The 18,675-nt window shown below is 48.7% G+C and overlaps 1 protein-coding gene across 1 annotated transcript in view; it reads left to right on the forward strand.

Moving 5' to 3' along the window:
• Window positions 1–18,675, forward strand: part of LOC141129484 (hepatic and glial cell adhesion molecule-like) — an 81,365-nt gene that overhangs the window by 54,821 nt on the left and 7,869 nt on the right. Inside the window, exons 2-3 of the mRNA XM_073617541.1 lie at window positions 2,985–3,317; window positions 8,244–8,507. Coding sequence (XP_073473642.1) covers window positions 2,985–3,317; window positions 8,244–8,507 — 597 coding nt within the window. The remainder of the gene's footprint in view (window positions 1–2,984; window positions 3,318–8,243; window positions 8,508–18,675) is intronic.

Raw genomic sequence — 18,675 nt, forward strand, 5'->3', positions numbered from 1 at the left:
CGGCTTATAGTCGTCCTATGTACAGATACTCCAGTCTCTGCTGTGGAACTCTGCAGCTCCTCCAGGGTTACCTTAGGTCTCTGTGCTCCTCTCTGATTAATGCCCTCCTTGCCCAGTCCGTAAGTTTTGGTGTGCGGCCGTCTCTTGGCAGGTTTGCTGTTGTGCCATGTTCTTTCCATTTGGTTATGATAGATTTGATGGTGCTCCTAGGGATCATCAAAGATTTGGATATTTTTTTTTTATAACCTAACCCTGACTTGTACTTCTCAACAACATTGTCCCTTACTTGTTTGGAGAGTTCCTTGGTCTTCATGGCAGTGTTTGGTTAGTGGTGCCTCTTGCTTAGGTGTTGCAGCCTCTGGGGCCTTTCACAAAGGTGTGTCTATGTAATGACAGGTCATGTGACACTTAGATTGCACACAGGTGGACATCATTTCACTAATTATGTGACTTCTGAAGGTAATTGGTTACACCAGAGCTTTTTATGGGCTTCATAACAAAGGGGGTGAATACATACGCACATGCCAATTATCAGTTTTTAATTTCTGAAAAATTGTTTTATGTATATATTTTTCTCATTTTACTTCACCAACTTAAACTATTGTGTTCTGATCCATCACATATAATTCAGATTAAAAAGAACATTGAACTAAAGGCTGTAAAGTGAGGTACCTGTACATCCATCTGTGCAGCAGCCTCGGTGGGGCGCTTGTGCCAATTGGATAGAGGGGGAGCCAATCAGAGGGTCCAGCAGATGCGATGTCTGCTGGCCACCTGCGATCGCTTCCCAGAGAGGCAGAACGGCGATCTGCCTACATAAACAAGGCAGATCGCCGTTCTGTCAGGGGAGAACATGGAGATCTGGAGGAACATGAAGGAACACGAATCTCTGTGTTTTCCCAGTCATACCATCCCCCACACAGTTAGCAAGCACCCCTTAGGGACACACTTAACCCTTTCATCGCCCCTGGTGTTAACTCCTTCCCAGCCAGTGTAATTTATACAGTGACAGTGCATTTTTTTTAGCATTGATAACTGTATTAGTGTCACTGGTCCCCAAAAAGTGTTACTTGGTGTCAGATTTGTCCGCCACAATGTCACAGTCCCGTTAAAAATCACCAATCGCCGCCATTACTAGTAAAAAATATAAAACAAAATAAAAAGTCCCTAAGGCTCGATTCACATCTATGCATGTTGCTTTTGAGCGTTTTTGGAGTTTTTTTTGTGATGCTTGCCACGTTTTTGAGCAGCGTTTTTGCCGCGTTTTGCTTTTTTTTTTTTCTTTTTTACAGTTTTTTTATACTGTATACAGTCTAACAAAAAAAAAATGCAAGACGCATTAAAAATGCTGCAAAAACGCTGTAAAAACGCTGCAAAAATGCTGCACTTGTGTTTTTGATGCTGGTCCATTGAATTCTATTACATGCAAAACGCTGCATTTTGCATGAAAAAAAGTCCCTGACCCTTTCCAAAAATGCAGAGGTACAAAAAGCCATTGATTTGAACATGTTCCATAGGAACCCATGTTAAAAAATTCCCACCCATGCATTTCTGCAAAATGCAAAATGCATCAAAAAACGCGCTAGTGTGAATGGAGCCTAAATCTATCCCATAGTTTGTAGATGTGATAACTTTTGTGCAAACCAATCAATAAACGCTTATTGGGATTTTTTTACGAAAAAAATATGTAGCAGAATACATATTGGCCTAAATTGATGAAGAAATTAGATTTTTTCATTTTTTTTATTGGTTATGTTTATTAGCAGACAGTTAAAAAACAAAAGTCAAAATTGTCGATTTTTTTTGTTTATAGCACAAAAAATAAAAAACAAAGAGGTGATCAAATACCACCAAAAGAAATCTCTATTTGTGGGACATCAATTTTATTTGTGTACAGAGTTGGATGGCCGCACAATTGTCAGGTAAATAACGCAGTGCTGTATCACAAAGAATGGCCTGGTCATGAAGGGGGGTAAAACCTTCTGGAGCTGAAGTGGTTAAGAAAAGTGTATAAAGGAGAAGTTCAGCCTGAGATCGCTTGGCTGGGATTCTAATGGGTCACAGGAGTGCAATCCCTTTTTCACTCCTGTGACCCGTTTTCAGCATAGAATGGTCTGAAGTCCGCTCACTGCTGACATCACTGCCATCAGTCCAGGCACCGCGTCATCCCGACAATGAAGTCGGGATCCACCAGGTTCCTGGACTGATGCCCCGTCCTTGAGCCGCTCCCCGCCCCTCCACAGCTCAGCGCTCCAGTGAGTGTGGAGGAACAGAGGAGAGCTGCTGATTGACAGGCAGCATCTCTCCACTCGGGGAGCCGAGAGAACCGAGCCATCGGCGATGTTTGATCGCTCAGTTCTCAGTGTAGAGGTGTCGGGGGACAGATGCAGCATTCATCTAGGTAAGTATAAAAGGGGAAACCCCCCCCAATACTTCTCTTTTAAATGATCTTTAATGCCCCAACGCAGAGTTCAGAGTCCCTGTCTCTTGAAGAGCGCTCCTGTGGTGTAAATCTCTGAATATCCCTGTCTGGGGTGACAGCGAGTGTTACAGACGTTTGTTCTACAATCCGAGTTGCTATTACTAATCTGGTGAATGATTACTACTTCTCAATACAAGTAGTTGGTGGAAGTTTAAAGAGTTCATTGCTTAGTTATCCAAACCCAGCGACAATCGCCCTCAGTCTGCTGGCACTTAGATTGTGTCCCGCAAGCTGGAAAATCTTTGTGCCGGGTGAGGCTGGGAGTGGCGTTGTTGTGTATCGGTGACAGCGCGGTGTGAGGAGGACCTGTCATTTGTCACAAGTTGGTGAAGGTGACAGTGGTCTGACCCACGTTTGTCACATTGGACGTCTTGGATAGTGTTGGATTTTTTATTCATTAGTCTCATGAGATTCCAGATGGTTCTACATTAATGTGTGTTATATGAGGGGGGAGGGGAGAGTACACTGTGACCTGACTGGGATCTGTATTCTGTCTGTGCAGGAAATATCCCGGAGGAGGAAATATTCACCTGGCCGGGATCTGACCTTCTCCTCCCCAACAGACTCCATCTCACCCTCAACCATACAGATAGACGGAGATGTTACCTGATTTTCTGGTCCTATGAGAAATCTCCTGGAGACTGGAAAAGAATAGCTGAACACACGTATTGTAAGCTGTCTGAGTCCGGATATTTCCCCAATACAAGGATATCAGAGAATGGAAGTCTGATCATATCCAATGTGACTCTGGAGAATGACGGGATATACCGTGTGACTATACGCCAGCCTACATTCAGTATTATACAGGAAGATTATTACTTCATCAATGTAGAAGGTAAGTCCATCCAACCCCCACCCCCAGTCCTAGCCGTGTCCTCCCCGCTCCGTCTCTTTATATCCATACTAGACATGTGCAGAACCAAAACATTTGTTTGGTTTTGTTTCCATTCTTTATTTCCATTTTTACACAATTAAATTTGTTTAGTTAAATTAGTTTTATCCGTTTAATTCATTTTCAGAATTTGTCTTGTTTATTCGTGATCAAATCGATTCAAATTCAGATCTATTTGAAAAATTTTCAAATCAATTTCGAATAGTTTTCAAATTTGAATTGTTTTCGAATTTACAAAGAGCATAAAATAGAATAGAATATAATAGAATAGAGTAAAACAGAACAAAATAGGATAGAAATGAAAAGAACAGAATAGAATGCTAAGGAATAGAATTAAATAGATTATAACCATCTTCTGAAAATTGAATAAAATAGAATAAAAACAACAATAGAATAGAAATAATTTAACCATTTTCCAAAATTCAAATAGAATCAGTTTGAAATTGAATAAAAAAGAATGGAGTAGAATCGAATAGAAAATAACAAAATAGTATAGGAAAAAAATAGAATAGAGTGAATATAACCATCTTGCTATTCTAATCTATTCTATTCAAATTGATTCTATTAGAATTTGGGGAAATATTTGGGTTATATTCTTCCTTTTTTTTTTAAATTGTATTCTTTTTCTATTTGTTCTATTATTTGGTATTCTATCCTTTCTATTCAAATTTATTCTATTCATAATTCAAATTTCGTAAGATGGTTATAGTCTTTCTATGATATTCTATTCTATTTGTTTCTATTATATTCTAGTCTATGCTGGTTTTATTTTCTATTCTATTTTGTTTTACTCTATTATATTCTTTTATTTCTGTTATATTATTTTCTATTCTATTGCTTTATTTTCTATTCTATTTTATTTTGGAAATTGGAAAACTTTTAGAATTCCAACTCTAAAAAGTTTTCCAATTCTAAACGTTTTCAAAAACTTTTAGCATCTGAAAAGTATTAGAAAACGATTCAAATTCAAATTTTGTCCGAATTGTTTTTTTTGCATTATTTCGGATTCGTTTAAATTCGGTACTATTGTAATTTGGAAATTCGGATACATTCAAATTTCTGAAGAACGAAAATTCGTCTGAATTTCAATTTAGAACGAACCTCAAATGTCTAATCCATACATTATATAGTAGAAGATCTGGGAGAGACGTATGTACAATGTCCTCTGATTACCGCCCCATCCTCACCATTCCCTGTGGATTCACATCTGCAGTGCTCAGCCCTCCTGAAGTTGCTGTGATCTGAACTGTGCTGTGCCTTCTGCTCGGGGGCCCCATGTGGTAGATGTGACCATTGATGGCGGGGTGACAGATCCCCAATGGAGGGCGGAGCTTCTGCCAACTGCAGCCAATCAGGTTTCACCTTACAATTAAAAAGTCTGATTGGTCACTGTGGGTAGCCCCTCCCCTCTGTGCTCATTTTCCTCTCTCACTATGAGGACTTCATGCAGCTGATCTGGATGGTGGGAATTCTGCTGATGGGTGACAATGGCGGATCTCCAGCTGGAAACACAGACAGTGTGTGAAGATCTCATCCTTCACCTGAGCGGGGAAATCTTCACCCCTCCCCCTCTGTACAGATGTTGGAGGATTCCCAGCATGGAGCATTTACAGCTCCGGAGACTCTTCATCCCAGAGGAATCCACCAAGAACAACTGGGTGGGGGTCTGCCCCCCTCATGTCACACTGCCCCCCTCATGTCACACTGCTCCCCCCTCATGTCACACTGCTCCCCCCTCATGTCACACTGCTCCCCCCTCATGTCACACTGCCCCCCTCATGTCACACTGCCCCCCTCATGTCACACTGCTCCCCCCTCATGTCACACTGCCCCCCTCATGTCACACTGCCCCCCCTCATGTCACACTGCCCCCCCTCATGTCACACTGCTCCCCCTCATGTCACACTGCCCCGCCTCATGTCACACTGCCCCCCCTCATGTCACACTGCCCCCCCTCATGTCACACTGCCCCGCCTCATGTCACACTGCTCCCCCCTCATATCACACTGTGCCCCCCTCATGTCACGCTGCCCCCCTCATGTCACACTGCTCCCCCCTCATGTCACACTGCTCCCCCTCATGTCACACTGCTCCCCCTCATGTCACACTGCCCCCCTCATGTCACACTGCCCCCCCTCATGTCACACTGCCCCCCTCATGTCACACTGCTCCCTCATGTCACACTGCTCCCTCATGTTACACTGCTCTCCCCTCATGTCACACTGCCCCCCTCATGTCACACTGCCCCCTCATGTCACACTGCCCCCTCATGTCACACTGCCCCCCTTCATGTCACACTGCCCCCCCTCATGTCACACTGCCCCCCCTCATGTCACACTGCCCCCCCTCATGTCACACTGCCCCCCCTCATGTCACACTGCTCCTTCCTCGTGTCACACTGCCCCCCCTCATGTCACACTGCCCCCTTATGTCACACTGCTCCCCCCCTCATGTCACACTGCCCCCCATGTCACACTGCCCTCCCCTCATGTCATACTTGCTCACCTCTCCTTCTTGTACTATCAGAACTGTTTTTTTAGGGCTTGTTCGTATGAGCAGCAAGGACTGAAAGTCTTTTGAAAAGCAATCCACGCTTAGATCACTTTTCAGAAGCATTTGACAGGCAGTGGAGAGGCTCTCCCTTTTGTCACATTGCCTCCCCTCCTGTCACACTGCCCCCCTCCTGTCACACTGCCCCCTGCTTATGCTACACTGCCTCCTCCTCCTCTTTTCATACTGCCCCTTCCTGTTTCATTGCCCCCCTTCTGTCATACAGCCCCCTCCTCCTGTCACACTGCCCCCCTCCTCCTGTCACACTGCCCCCCCTCTTCTTGTCACACTACCTCTCCCTCCTCCTGTCACACTGCTCTCCTCTGTCGCACTGCCCACTCTCCTGTCACACTGGCATATTATTTGTATCATTTATCATTTTTCTTCCACTTCACAATTATGTGCCACTTTGTTTTGGTCTATCACATAAAATCCCAATAAAATACATTTACATTTTTTGTTGCAGCATAACAAAATGTGAAAAATATCAAGGGGTGTGAATACTTTTTCAAGGGACTGTATTTATTTGGTCCAATGTTTTGTCAAGCAGAAACTCTTTGGAGACAATAAGAAAAGTCTTTTTCTAGGCTTTAGGTGGGGGAAGTAACAGAAACTCATGAGTTCCATAAGCAAGTTTGTTTACAGACCCCCAGCAGTTCCAGTTGAGAAAAACAGAATGCCTTATGGTGGTAGACTTAAATTAAAAATTATTTGGAATCTGTCCCCTATGCAAAAATTGAAATGATAAAATATACCTATTTTCTTCATAAAAGTTCTGACATAATAAGACTTCTATGGTTGGTGGCTCTGGCAGGAAAGGGCGGGCATAGTCCAGATATTTCAATGAGAGCCTGTGACAGCCCCTGAGCTGTATTATTACGGCAGTGAGCGTGGTGTTCAGGATGGAGGAGAATTACTAACGACAGAAGAAGAATCAGCACAAGGGACACATTCTACTTACTGTAAGTTTTGTCCCTTGTGCTGATTTTTCTGTTTGTGTTTTTGGCTGTGTTTAGGTTTTAATGTGTTCCATCTTTCCCTCCATGTGTAGTTTCAGGCTTGTTATCCTTTTATCTCAGGTTCAGCCCACCTGATGAAGTCAATTGGATAAGATGGAGGACGATAGATATAGAGAAAGGAGGATTGCTGGCCTTTCATTAAACACTTGTCTACTGTCACACTTTGAATGGCAATTAGGAGGTCATGCAACACTGCACCCATATGGCAATTTTATCTTTTTTTAAGACAGATAGAACTTTCTTTTGGTGATATTTAATCACCACTGTTTTTTTTTTATTATTATTTGCTAAATAAAAAGAAAAAGGCACTGATAATGTGGCACTGATAGACAGCACTGATGGGCACTGATGACACTACACTGATGAGACGGCACTGATAAGCTGTCCTGATGGGCACTCACTGATGGGCACTTATTAAGCTGCACTGATAAGGCGGCACTGATGGGCACTGATAGGCTGCACTGATGAGGCGGCACTGATGGGGCACTGATGACACCACACTGATGGGCACTGATGAGACGGCACTGATGGCACTGATAAGCTGTCCTGATGGGCAGTCTGCACTGATAAGGTGGCACTGATGGGCACTGATAGGCAGCACTGATGGGCACTGGTATGCTGCACTAATATTCTGAACTAATGGACACCGATTGTCATTGATGGGGCTGCACTGATAATCAGTGACAGTGCTGAGGAAAGGAAATGCCGGTATTTGTTTACATGGGATCAGCTGTGATTGGATACAGCTGATCACATGGTAAAGAGCCAATGACATTTACCCTGATCGGTGATGTGCTATGTATAAGGGACACGGCTCATCACCAATCACCGTGCTGTGTGCTCCCGGGGGGTGCGCATAAGTGGTGTGACCGGGAGAACGTTATATGACATCCACTCGAAAAAGGAGAGTCCCACCCGGCCATCAATCTGTTATAGGACAACAATAATAATATTACCAACAAACATATAAAGGCCAACAAAAATGCCTGAATACCTGCACAAACCACTGAATGCAATCCCCCAGAGTGTGGTCATGTGACCGAATGCCTAGTCTGAAGAGGAGTAGATTTTCATTGGCTGGTGGTCCCCTTCTGCAGAGATCTCCCAACCAAAGCCTAGGCATCCTGATCACATGACTGGCCCCTGTGGGATCTTGCAGTGGAGGTTTCTGCAGTAAAGCTATTTCAGGATTTTGGTGACTTTTTATGACTGTAAAGGATTGGGGTGGATGGGGTATTACAGGGGATTATATTCCATTATAGTGCCATGTTACAGATCTCCCCATCTCTGTGTCTCTCAGTTCCGGTATCGGATCCAGTCCTGGATGTGAAGTGTCTCCAGAATGGCAGCGCTGAGATCTCCTGCGGGGTGGAGAAGGGGACTGACCCCTCCATCTACCTGACTGTGAGTGGAGAATTGGAGGTTTATAACGTCACCAGCTCAGAGCGGACAGTCCGTGTCACTGTGCCTCCTGTGTCACTACCCGATTCCTGGAATATCAGCTGTTCAGCAAAGAACCACATCAGTGAGAGATCCACCAATCAGACACATGACGCTTGTCCAGGTGAGTGACATGTGTCCTGTCCCTGCTGGGTCCTTTCTATTAACTCTGTATATATCAGAGCAGTGTTCATCCCCCTTATTATACTGTGTACCCCATTATAGAGCAGACATTGGTCAGATCTATACCAGACCTTTATGCTAGATGACATGGGGGTTCCCCCATAATTCATACAAGGCCCTATGGTTCCGGTATGGATTTTAAGTGGGAACCTCATGCAAAAAGCGATAACGCTGAAAGATGCAAAACTCCATTTAATAACATGTCTGGGGATGCCCTGACCAGTGGCGGAACTACCAGGGTCCCAAAGGTCGCACTTGCAACCAGGCTCTGGCATTCCACCACTGTGGGAGGCCCCAAGACAGCCAAATGGTGCTCAGGTTTGGGCAGGCTCAAGGGCAAGGGTGGGCACAGTAACATTTGTATAAAGGAGGAGGTTAGATCAGCACACAGAAAATACCAGATTCCAGAAAATCAAAGCAACGTCTGCAGAGCCGCACTCCAGGCACCGGTCTGGACAGTACATCTCTCCTTTAGCTCGCCATCACCAGGAGCTTGAAACCCCCCCCGGCCCCCCGCCAAGATGATGTCTTCATTGCCGGTGCCATTTTGTTAAAGTCTGCCCACATACACAGAGTAGAGTTGGTCTTCAACAATATGGCAGTATATTGGGGCAAATGTTACTTGTGCTAGAGATGACCAACTACACTGAACGGGTGGGTGATATGAAGAGGAGGAATGGGAACGCTGGGAGAAGAGAGGATGATGGAACAAAGCCAAGGTCTATCTGAATGAGCCTGCCCTGTACCCAAATAATGGAGGTGAGGTCAGTGTGACAGCTCCAGCCGGGCCACACAGAGTCTATAGGGGGTTAATGTGGTCACCAGAGTCCCCCCTCCACATCATCCCCTTTATATTAAAGTCTGCAGGATTCCCCCTTATAGCGCAAGGCAGAACTCTGCGGACCCTGATGTAAAGGGGAACTCTGATGTAAAGGGGAGTGCTGTGGACCATAATGTAAAGGGGAACACTGTAGACTCTGATGTAAGAGGGGGGCTCTGTTGACCAGAGCCCACCTTACATCAAAGTTTCCCTTTACACCAGAGTCTGCAGAATTCCCCCTTACATCATGGTCCGTAGTAGGGATGAGCCGAACACCCCCCGGTTCGGTTCGCACCAGAACCTGCAAATGGACCGAAAATTCGCACGAACGTTAGAACCCCATTAACGTCTATGGGATTCGAACATTCAAAATCAAAAGTGCTCATTTTAAAGGCTAATTTGCATGGTATTGTCCTAAAAAGGGTTTGGGGACCCGGGTCCTGCCCCAGGGGACATGTATCAATGGAAAAAAAACTTTTAAAAACATCTGTTTTTTCAGGAGCAGTGATTTTAATGATGCTTTAAAAAAAAAGTGAAATATTCCTTTAAATATCGTACCTGGGGGGTGTCTATAGTATGCCTGTAAAGTGGCGCGTGTTTCCCGTGCTTAGAACAGTCCCTGCACAAAATGTAATTTTTAAAGGAAAAAAAGTCATTTAAAACTGCTTGCGGCTTTAATGTAATGTCGGGTCCTGGCAATATGGATGAAAATCAGTGAGACAAATGGCATGGGTACCCCCCAGTCCATTACCAGGCTCTTTGGGTCCTGTATGGATATTGAGGGGAACCCCGCACCCAAATTAAAAAAGGAAACAGCAGTATACAGACTCTGTACTCTGAACAGCAGTATACAGGCGGTGCAAACAAGACAGGGACTGTAGGTTTGTTGTTAAGTAGAATCTGTTTGTAATTTTGAACGGGTACATTTTTAACGTGTTTAGCTCCAGCCAAAAAATCTTTTTTAAGCTTTTTGGAAAACATAGGGAAGGGTTATCACCCCTGTGACATTTGTTTTGCTGTCTGTGCTCCTCTTCAGAAGATTTCACCTCACTTTTTGTCCCAATGACAAATTTTTTTTTTAAATTTGAGGTTTTTGAGTGAAACAAGGATTGGTGATAAAGCATCAGTGGAGAGGAGACATGTTTTTCCCATATTAACTCTTACAGGAGAGAATTTCTCTACCTAGGGGTAGATTTCATCTCACTTCCTGTTGTCTCCTTCCGTTTGCAAGTAGGAGTCGTTTGTAAGTTGGATGTTTGAAAGTAGGGGCCTGCCCTATATATTCTGCAGAAATTGGGGCCTTAGGTGTTGGTGTGGCCATAACACTGTAAGCCCTCACAGGGCCCTGCTGTGAAATATTAGATCAAGAATTGTAATAACCTGCCCCTGTTGAACAGGGGCAGAAAAATTGGGCCTTTGGTGGTGGTGGTGGTGGTGCTGGTGCCAGTAAGTCCTCACTCGCTCTTGGTGGGCGCAGAAACGGGCCCTGCTGTGAAATATTAGATCAAGAATTGTAATTACATGCCCCTGTTGAACAGGGGCTGAAAAATTGGGCCTTAGGCACTGGTGCTGGTGCCCAGAACCAAAAATGTTCTTACAAGCTATCAGCGTGATCATTGAGGAAGAGGATAATTACTCAGGATAGTCACTCAGCATCAGCATAGGCAGTCTTTGAATGGATCTGAGATTTCAAAAAAAATTATTCGGTTACATCAGCATCAGGTGCTTGGTAGCTGGTGGTGATCCAAGACTGATTCATTTATATGAAGGTCAGTCGATCGACCGCGTCAGTGGACAGACGCACCCTGTGATCGGTTACAAAGCCTCCAGCAGCACTGAATGTGCGTTCCGAAAGAACGCTGGATGCAGGACAGGCCAGTAGCTCAATTGCATACTGTGCAAGCTCTGGCCAGTGATCCATTCTCAAGACCCAGTAACCCAGAGGATTTTCGTGGGAAAGGTGTCCAAGTCAGATCTTGCCCCTAGGCACCATGCAAAACAGACGCTGGCGATGGTTGCTGGAACTGGTCATACCTTGGGGCTGCGGACTAAAAATTGTCTGAACGCATCTGTCAGACGGCCACCTTCTCCACCGCTCCTTCTTTGACTGACCGAAGCCTCAGCAACACGTTGTCCAGAAACAGGAGTTTGTAACCTCCCAGTCTCTGGGAACGCGTTGTTGCACAGACCTTTCTGCAAGGCCTCCCGAAGATGTTTCATCCTCTGCTCCCACTGCGATGGCAAGATAAGGTCCGCAACCTTACCCTTGTAACGTGGATCAAGGAGGGTTGCCAGCCAGTATTGGTTCTTCTCCTTGATACCACGAAAACGAGGATCCTTACGCAGGCTTTGCAGGATTAGGGAGGCCATGCAGCGTAGGTTTGCTGAGGCATTCGGTCCGGAGTCCTCTGGGTCACTAAGGACGACATGGTCCACAGCCACCTCCTCCCAGCCACGTACAAGTCCATGTGTTTCTTGGAACTGATCCCTTAAAGACTGCTGCTGATGCTGAGTGCCAGGCTCCACCTCCATACTGACACAATCCTCCTCCTTCTCCTCCTCTTCCTGTGTAATCGGCAGGCACGCAGGAACACTGTCTGGATAAAGGGGGCCTTGAGAGCTAAGGAAGTCCTCCTCTTCCTGCCTCTGTTCTGCCTCAAGTGCCCTGTCCATTATTCCACGCAGCGTGTGCTCCAACAGGTGGACAAGGTTGACAGTGTCACTGATGCATGCACTGTCACTGCTCACCATCCTCGTGGCCTCCTCAAATGGTGACAGGACAGTGCATGCATCCCTGATCATGGCCCACTGACGTGGGGAAAAAAAAACAAGCTCCCCTGACCCTGTCCTGGTGCCATAGTCACACAGGTACTCATTGATGGCCCTCTGCTGCGTGTGCAGCCGCTGCAGCATGGCCAACGTTGAGTTCCACCTGGTGGGCATGTCACAGATTAGGCGGTTCTTGGGCAGGTGTCATGAGAAGGTCTACCCGTTGGTGGCGCTATCGGTCTCTTGGATCGCAGTACCAGTGTCCATCAGCAGGTGTCTTCCAACACCTAGGACCTGCAGTAAGAGGTCTTTCCTGCTGGTGGCACTGTTGCATCTTCGGGCCGTAGTACCGGCGTCAACCAGCGGGTGCACTCTGGCAGTGTGGAGCAAACAGCTCACACTGCGCTCAGCTGTAACGTGAGGTCAATTACCACAGCCTTACAAATACCCGGCAAGCCCTCATAGGCTTGCCTTGGTATCTCTCTCTCTCCCTGCACTCCAACCTTGCTGCCCGTTACTTTGACCTTGAGCCTGCATCTGCCTTGTCCTGACCTGACCTGATCTGATCCCATCCCTATCCTGAGCCTATCCCCTCTGTTCCTGGTTACCTTGGATCCCTGCCCTGTATCCCATCCATCCACCCTCTTCCTGTCCTGCTGGTTTGATCTCCCTGTGTATGACCTTGGCCTGGCTTTGTTTACGATTACGGTATCTCCATTTCCTTGTATATATTGTTGTTTGTAGTGGGTTTGTTGTGTTGGTTTTGCACTGTTTATATTTCTTTTACTTGTCACTTATTTATTAAACACCATTATTTCACTTATATGTGTTTTGGGTTTCCTCTGTGCAGTCCACACAGTCTGGTCAATTAGATTCTCTGACAGTATACCAAGGCCATCCCTGACCAGACGTGGCTGCATTGAGGAAACCATCCTGGTTTATCGGGTCTGCTAATATGGATTTCGATGAAATCCTTTATTATTCTCTGCTAGCAGAAGAGGATGGTGAATATTGTCGCCAGATTTTAAAAGGGTGGACTAGTGACAGGCTGATGGAAACTATCCGATCAGCTCATTCCCTAGTGGATCAGGGGTATATGTCTTTTGAAGATGTTCAGCCCCTGATCCAGTTATGTGCAAAACCAGCCCTGTCATGCATTCCCGAGGGAAGTGATGATTTTTCACCCCCCTTCAATTATGGCCAAGTTGAATCCCTGGTTTGGTTGTTAGAGGATGATCCAGCCTATTTTATGGAACATTATTCCAACTGTTCACAGCAAGTGTTGTCTAATTGCATCCAGTCAGTGCAATCCTTCATTAGTCAGGCTATGTGTGAATCAGCGTTTGTTCAACCTGTGCTGCAGGTATGGTCAGATCTCCTGTCTTTTGCTAAGCCACAATACTCCAGCCCTGCCATTAATCCTCTGTCTCCCCAAAAATGTATCTCCCCGTCGCCTATGGCAACCTCAGCTACAGCCCAGTTTATCAAACCCCCTACCAAATACTACTACCCAGTCTCCAAGTGTAGCACCTATCCCGCCTTCAATCCACCTGTCTCTTCTCCTCCACCTGTAACAGTCCCACAAAACCCCTCTCTAGCTACAGTTCCTTGGTCTTCCTTCGATCCAGCTACTTTCTTTTCTTTCAGCCCTGCACCTACATACAAGACTGCACGGGCTAAACCAAAAAAGAAACAAAAATTCTTTCCTACCCACACGATCCTGCCAGTAACCCAACTTGCTTCCACACCAACTAACCCACCTGATTCTGTCAAACCAGTGCCTGCTACCGAGCCTGATGCGCCAGTGTCTTCTACGCAACCTGTTGTGCCAATGCCTGTGCCTGCTGTCCAGTTTGATGTCCCTGCCTTCCAGTCTGGTGTGCCCACCTTCCAGTCTGATGCACCCGCTCTCCAGTCTAATGCACCTGCGATCCAGTCCGATATGCCTGCCTTCCAGCCGGATGTCTTGAAGCTTGCCTTCCAGCCTGAAGTCCCGGTGCCCGCTTTTCAGTCTGTGCCCCCTCCCCAGTCTGATGTCTTCACGCCTGCCTCCCAGCCTGATGCCCCGAAGCTTGCTTTTCAGCCTGATGTCTTGGTCCCTGCCTTCCAGCTTGATGTCCCTGCCTTCCAGTCTGGTGTGCCCACCTTCCAGTCTGGTGTGCCCACCTTCCAGTCTGGTGTGCCCACCTTCCAGTCTGGTGTGCCCACCTTCCAGTCTGACGCACCCGCTCTCCAGTCTAATGCACCTGCTATCCAGTCTGATATGCCTGCCTTCCAGTCGGAAGTCTTGAAGCTTGCCTTCCAGCCCGACATCCCAGTGTCCATGTTCCAGTCTGACGCCCCAGCGACTATTGACCAGTCTGATGTACCTGCTGTTCTGCCCGATGTGCCAGCGCCTGTGTCTGCTGCCCAGTCTAAAGTTCCAGCACCCGCTGCCTGGTCTGATGTCTCGGTGCCGGCTTTCCAGTCCGCTTTCCAGCCTGATGTGCCAGTGTTTACGACTCAGCCAGTTGTGCCAATGCCTGTGTCCGCTGCCCAGTTTGAGGTCCCAGTGCCTGCTGCTCAGCCCAAAATCCCAGTGTCCATGTTCCAGTCTGACGCTCCAGCGACTACTGACCAGTCCGATGTACCTGTTCCGCCTGTTGTGCCAGTACCTGTTGTTCTGCCTGATGTGCCCACTGTTCAGCCTGATGAGCCTGCTTTCCGGTTTCATGTGTCCATCCTCCAGCCTGATATCCTGGTACCTGTCTTCCAGCCTGATGTCGTGATGTTGGTATCCCAGCCTGAGGTTTCGGTGCCCGTGTCTCCGCCTGAAGTTTCGGTGCCCGTGTTTCAGCCTGGAGTTTTGGTGCCCGTGTCTCAGCTTGCTGAATCGGTGCCCGTTACCCAGTCTGTTGAATCGGTGCCCGTTACCCGGTCCGCTGAACTGGTGCCCGTTACCCAGTCTGCTATACCGAAGTCCGTCACTTGGCCTGTCAAGCCAGTATCCGTTATCCGGCTTGCCGAACCAGTGCCCGGTGTCCAGCTCGCTGAGTCGGGGCCTGTTACCCAGCCCACTGGGCCGGGGTCCGTTACCCAGCTTGCTGAGCCGGTGCCTGTAATCTGGCCTGCCCTTACGGTGCTCGCTGTTCGGCCCAATGTTCCAGAGCTTGCTGCCCAGCTCGATGACCCGGAGCTTGCTGCCCAGCTCGATGACCCGGAGCTTGCTGCCCAGCTCGATGACCCGGAGCTTGCTGCTCAGCTCGATGACCCGGAGCTTGCTGCCCAGCTCGATGACCCGGAGCTTGCTGCCCAGCTCGATGACCCGGAGCCTGCTGCCCAGCTCGATGACCCGGAGCCTGCTGCCCAGCTCGATGACCCGGAGCCTGCTGCCCAGCTCGATGACCCGGAGCCTGCTGCCCAGCTCGATGACCCGGAGCCTGCTGCCCAGCTCGATGACCCGGAGCCTGCTGCCCAGCTCGATGACCCGGAGCCTGCTGCCCAGCTCGATGACCCGGAGCCTGCTGCCCAGCTCGATGACCCGGAGCCTGCTGCCCAGCTCGATGACCCGGAGCCTGCTGCCCAGCTCGATGACCCGGAGCCTGCTGCCCAGCTCGATGACCCGGAGCCTGCTGCCCAGCTCGATGACCCGGAGCCTGCTGCCCAGCTCGATGACCCGGAGCCTGCTGCCCAGCTCGATGACCCGGAGCCTGCTGCCCAGCTCGATGACCCGGAGCCTGCTGCCCAGCTCGATGACCCGGAGCCTGCTGCCCAGCTCGATGACCCGGAGCCTGCTGCCCAGCTCGATGACCCGGAGCCTGCTGCCCAGCTCGATGACCCGGAGCCTGCTGCCCAGCTCGATGACCCGGAGCCTGCTGCCCAGCTCGATGACCCGGAGCCTGCTGCCCAGCTCGATGACCCGGAGCCTGCTGCCCAGCTCGATGACCCGGAGCCTGCTGCCCAGCTCGATGACCCGGAGCCTGCTGCCCAGCTCGATGACCCGGAGCCTGCTGCCCAGCTCGATGACCCGGAGCCTGCTGCCCAGCTCAAGTTGTTCCTGTCTGCTGCCCAGCTCAAGTTGTTCCTGTCTGCTGCCCAGCTCAAGTTGTTCCTGTCTGCTGCTGCCCAGCTCAAGTTGTTCCTGTCTGCTGCTGCCCAGCTCAAGTTGTTCCTGTCTGCTGCTGCCCAGCTCAAGTTGTTCCTGTCTGCTGCTGCCCAGCTCAAGTTGTTCCTGTCTGCTGCTGCCCAGCTCAAGTTGTTCCTGTCTGCTGCTGCCCAGCTCAAGTTGTTCCTGTCTGCTGCTGCCCAGCTCAAGTTGTTCCTGTCTGCTGCTGCCCAGCTCAAGTGGTTCCTGTCGTCCGCTGCCCAGCTCAAGTGGTTCCTGTCGTCCGCTGCCCAGCTCAAGTGGTTCCTGTCGTCTGCTGCCCAGCTTAATGACTCTGACATGCCAGCAGTACCCACTGTCCAGGTTGATGTACCCGATGCCCGGCCTGATGTGCCCTCATCTGTCCAGTTGAAGGCCATGAACTTTGAACAGATACACCTTGTTGGAGCGTCCGGAGGCCGCTCCTTTAGGGGGGGGTACTGTCATGAGAAGGTCTACCCGTTGGTGGCGCTATCGGTCTCTTGGATCGCAGTACCAGTGTCCATCAGCAGGTGTCTTCCAACACCTAGGACCTGCAGTAAGAGGTCTTTCCTGCTGGTGGCACTGTTGCATCTTCGGGCCGTAGTACCGGCGTCAACCAGCGGGTGCATTCTGGCAGTGTGGAGCAAACAGCTCACACTGCGCTCAGCTGTAACGTGAGGTCAATTACCACAGCCTTACAAATACCCGGCAAGCCCTCATAGGCTTGCCTTGGTATCTCTCTCTCTCTCCCTGCACTCCAACCTTGCTGCCCGTTACTTTGACCTTGAGCCTGCATCTGCCTTGTCCTGACCTGACCTGATCTGATCCCATCCCTATCCTGAGCCTATCCCCTCTGTTCCTGGTTACCTTGGATCCCTGCCCTGTATCCCATCCATCCACCCTCTTCCTGTCCTGCTGGTTTGATCTCCCTGTGTATGACCTTGGCCTGGCTTTGTTTACGATTACGGTATCTCCATTTCCTTGTATATATTGTTGTTTGTAGTGGGTTTGTTGTGTTGGTTTTGCACTGTTTATATTTCTTTTACTTGTCACTTATTTATTAAACACCATTATTTCACTTATATGTGTTTTGGGTTTCCTCTGTGCAGTCCACACAGTCTGGTCAATTAGATTCTCTGACAGCAGGTTAAACTCCTTTTGGAGGTCCACCAGCTGAGCACTGGCATTATATGACCGGCGGAAATGCACACAGACTTTCCTTGCCTGCCTCAGGACATCCTGTAAGCCCGGGTACCTGCCCAAGAACCGCTGCACCACCAAGTTAAGGACGTGAGCCAAACAGGGCACATGGGTCATTTGTCCCTGTCGGAGGGCAGAGAGGAGGTTGGTGCCATTGTCGCAAACCACCATTCCTGCCTTAAGTTGGCGTGGCGTCAACCACCTCTGAACCTGCCCCTGCGGAGCTGACAGAACCTCTGCCCTAGTGTGGCTCCTGTCCCCCAAGCACCGCATGGCATCTTTTGGCCTGCGTAATTGCGTAGCCCCTTGAACGCCTACGGAGCACCGCTGGTTCCGAGGACAAAGCACAGGAAGAGGCCATGGAGGAAGAAGAAGAGGAGGGGGTGAAGGAGAGAGGTGTGTCACAATCATTAGTAGTGGCATTTTGGAGGCATGATGGCGGACTCAACTTCCAACACTACTGCACCTTGTCCTGCATCCTTCCCAGCTGCCAGCAGAGTCACACAATGCGTGGTGAAACTTAGGTAAGGTCCCTGTCCATGCCTGCTGGACCATGAGTCAGTGGTAATATGCACCTTACCGCTGACCGACCTGCCCAGCGAGGCATGGACATTGCCTTCCACATGCCGGTAGAGAGCCGGAATCGCCTTCCATGAGAAAAAGTGGCGTTTGGGTACCTGCCACTCAGGGAACTGCACATTCCACAAACTCACGGAAGGGGGCAGAGTCTACAAACTGAAAAGGCAGCAGTGAAGTGCTAGCAATTTTGCCAAGCTAGCATTCAACCGCTGGGCATGTGGATGGCTGGGAGCGAACTTCTTTCGGCGGTGCAGCAGCTGGGGCAGGGAAATTTGCCTGGTACAATCTGACGTCGGTGTACCAAAAGCAGATTTCCCACAAGTACTTGGCTGTGACACACTTAATTCTACACCTTCATTCCTCTCAGTGCAGGTCTCAGAGAGGACTGAAGGTATAGTGGGGTTGGAGATCTCAGCTGATGAGGAGCAAGGAGAGGTCCTCTTTGCTCTTTGATGTGGGTCTTTTAGATACGCTTGCCAACGAACTGCATGGCAGGTCAACATATGTCTGGTCAAGCATGTGGTGCCCAAGCGAGAGATGTTTTGGCCACGCGAGATACGCTTGAGACATATGTTGCAAATAGCAGCCGTGCAATCTGATGCACTCGTCTCAAAAAAGGCCCACACCAAATAACAT

Source organism: Aquarana catesbeiana, linkage group LG02, assembly GCF_042186555.1.
Source record: "Aquarana catesbeiana isolate 2022-GZ linkage group LG02, ASM4218655v1, whole genome shotgun sequence".
Lineage (NCBI taxonomy): Eukaryota > Metazoa > Chordata > Amphibia > Anura > Ranidae > Aquarana > Aquarana catesbeiana.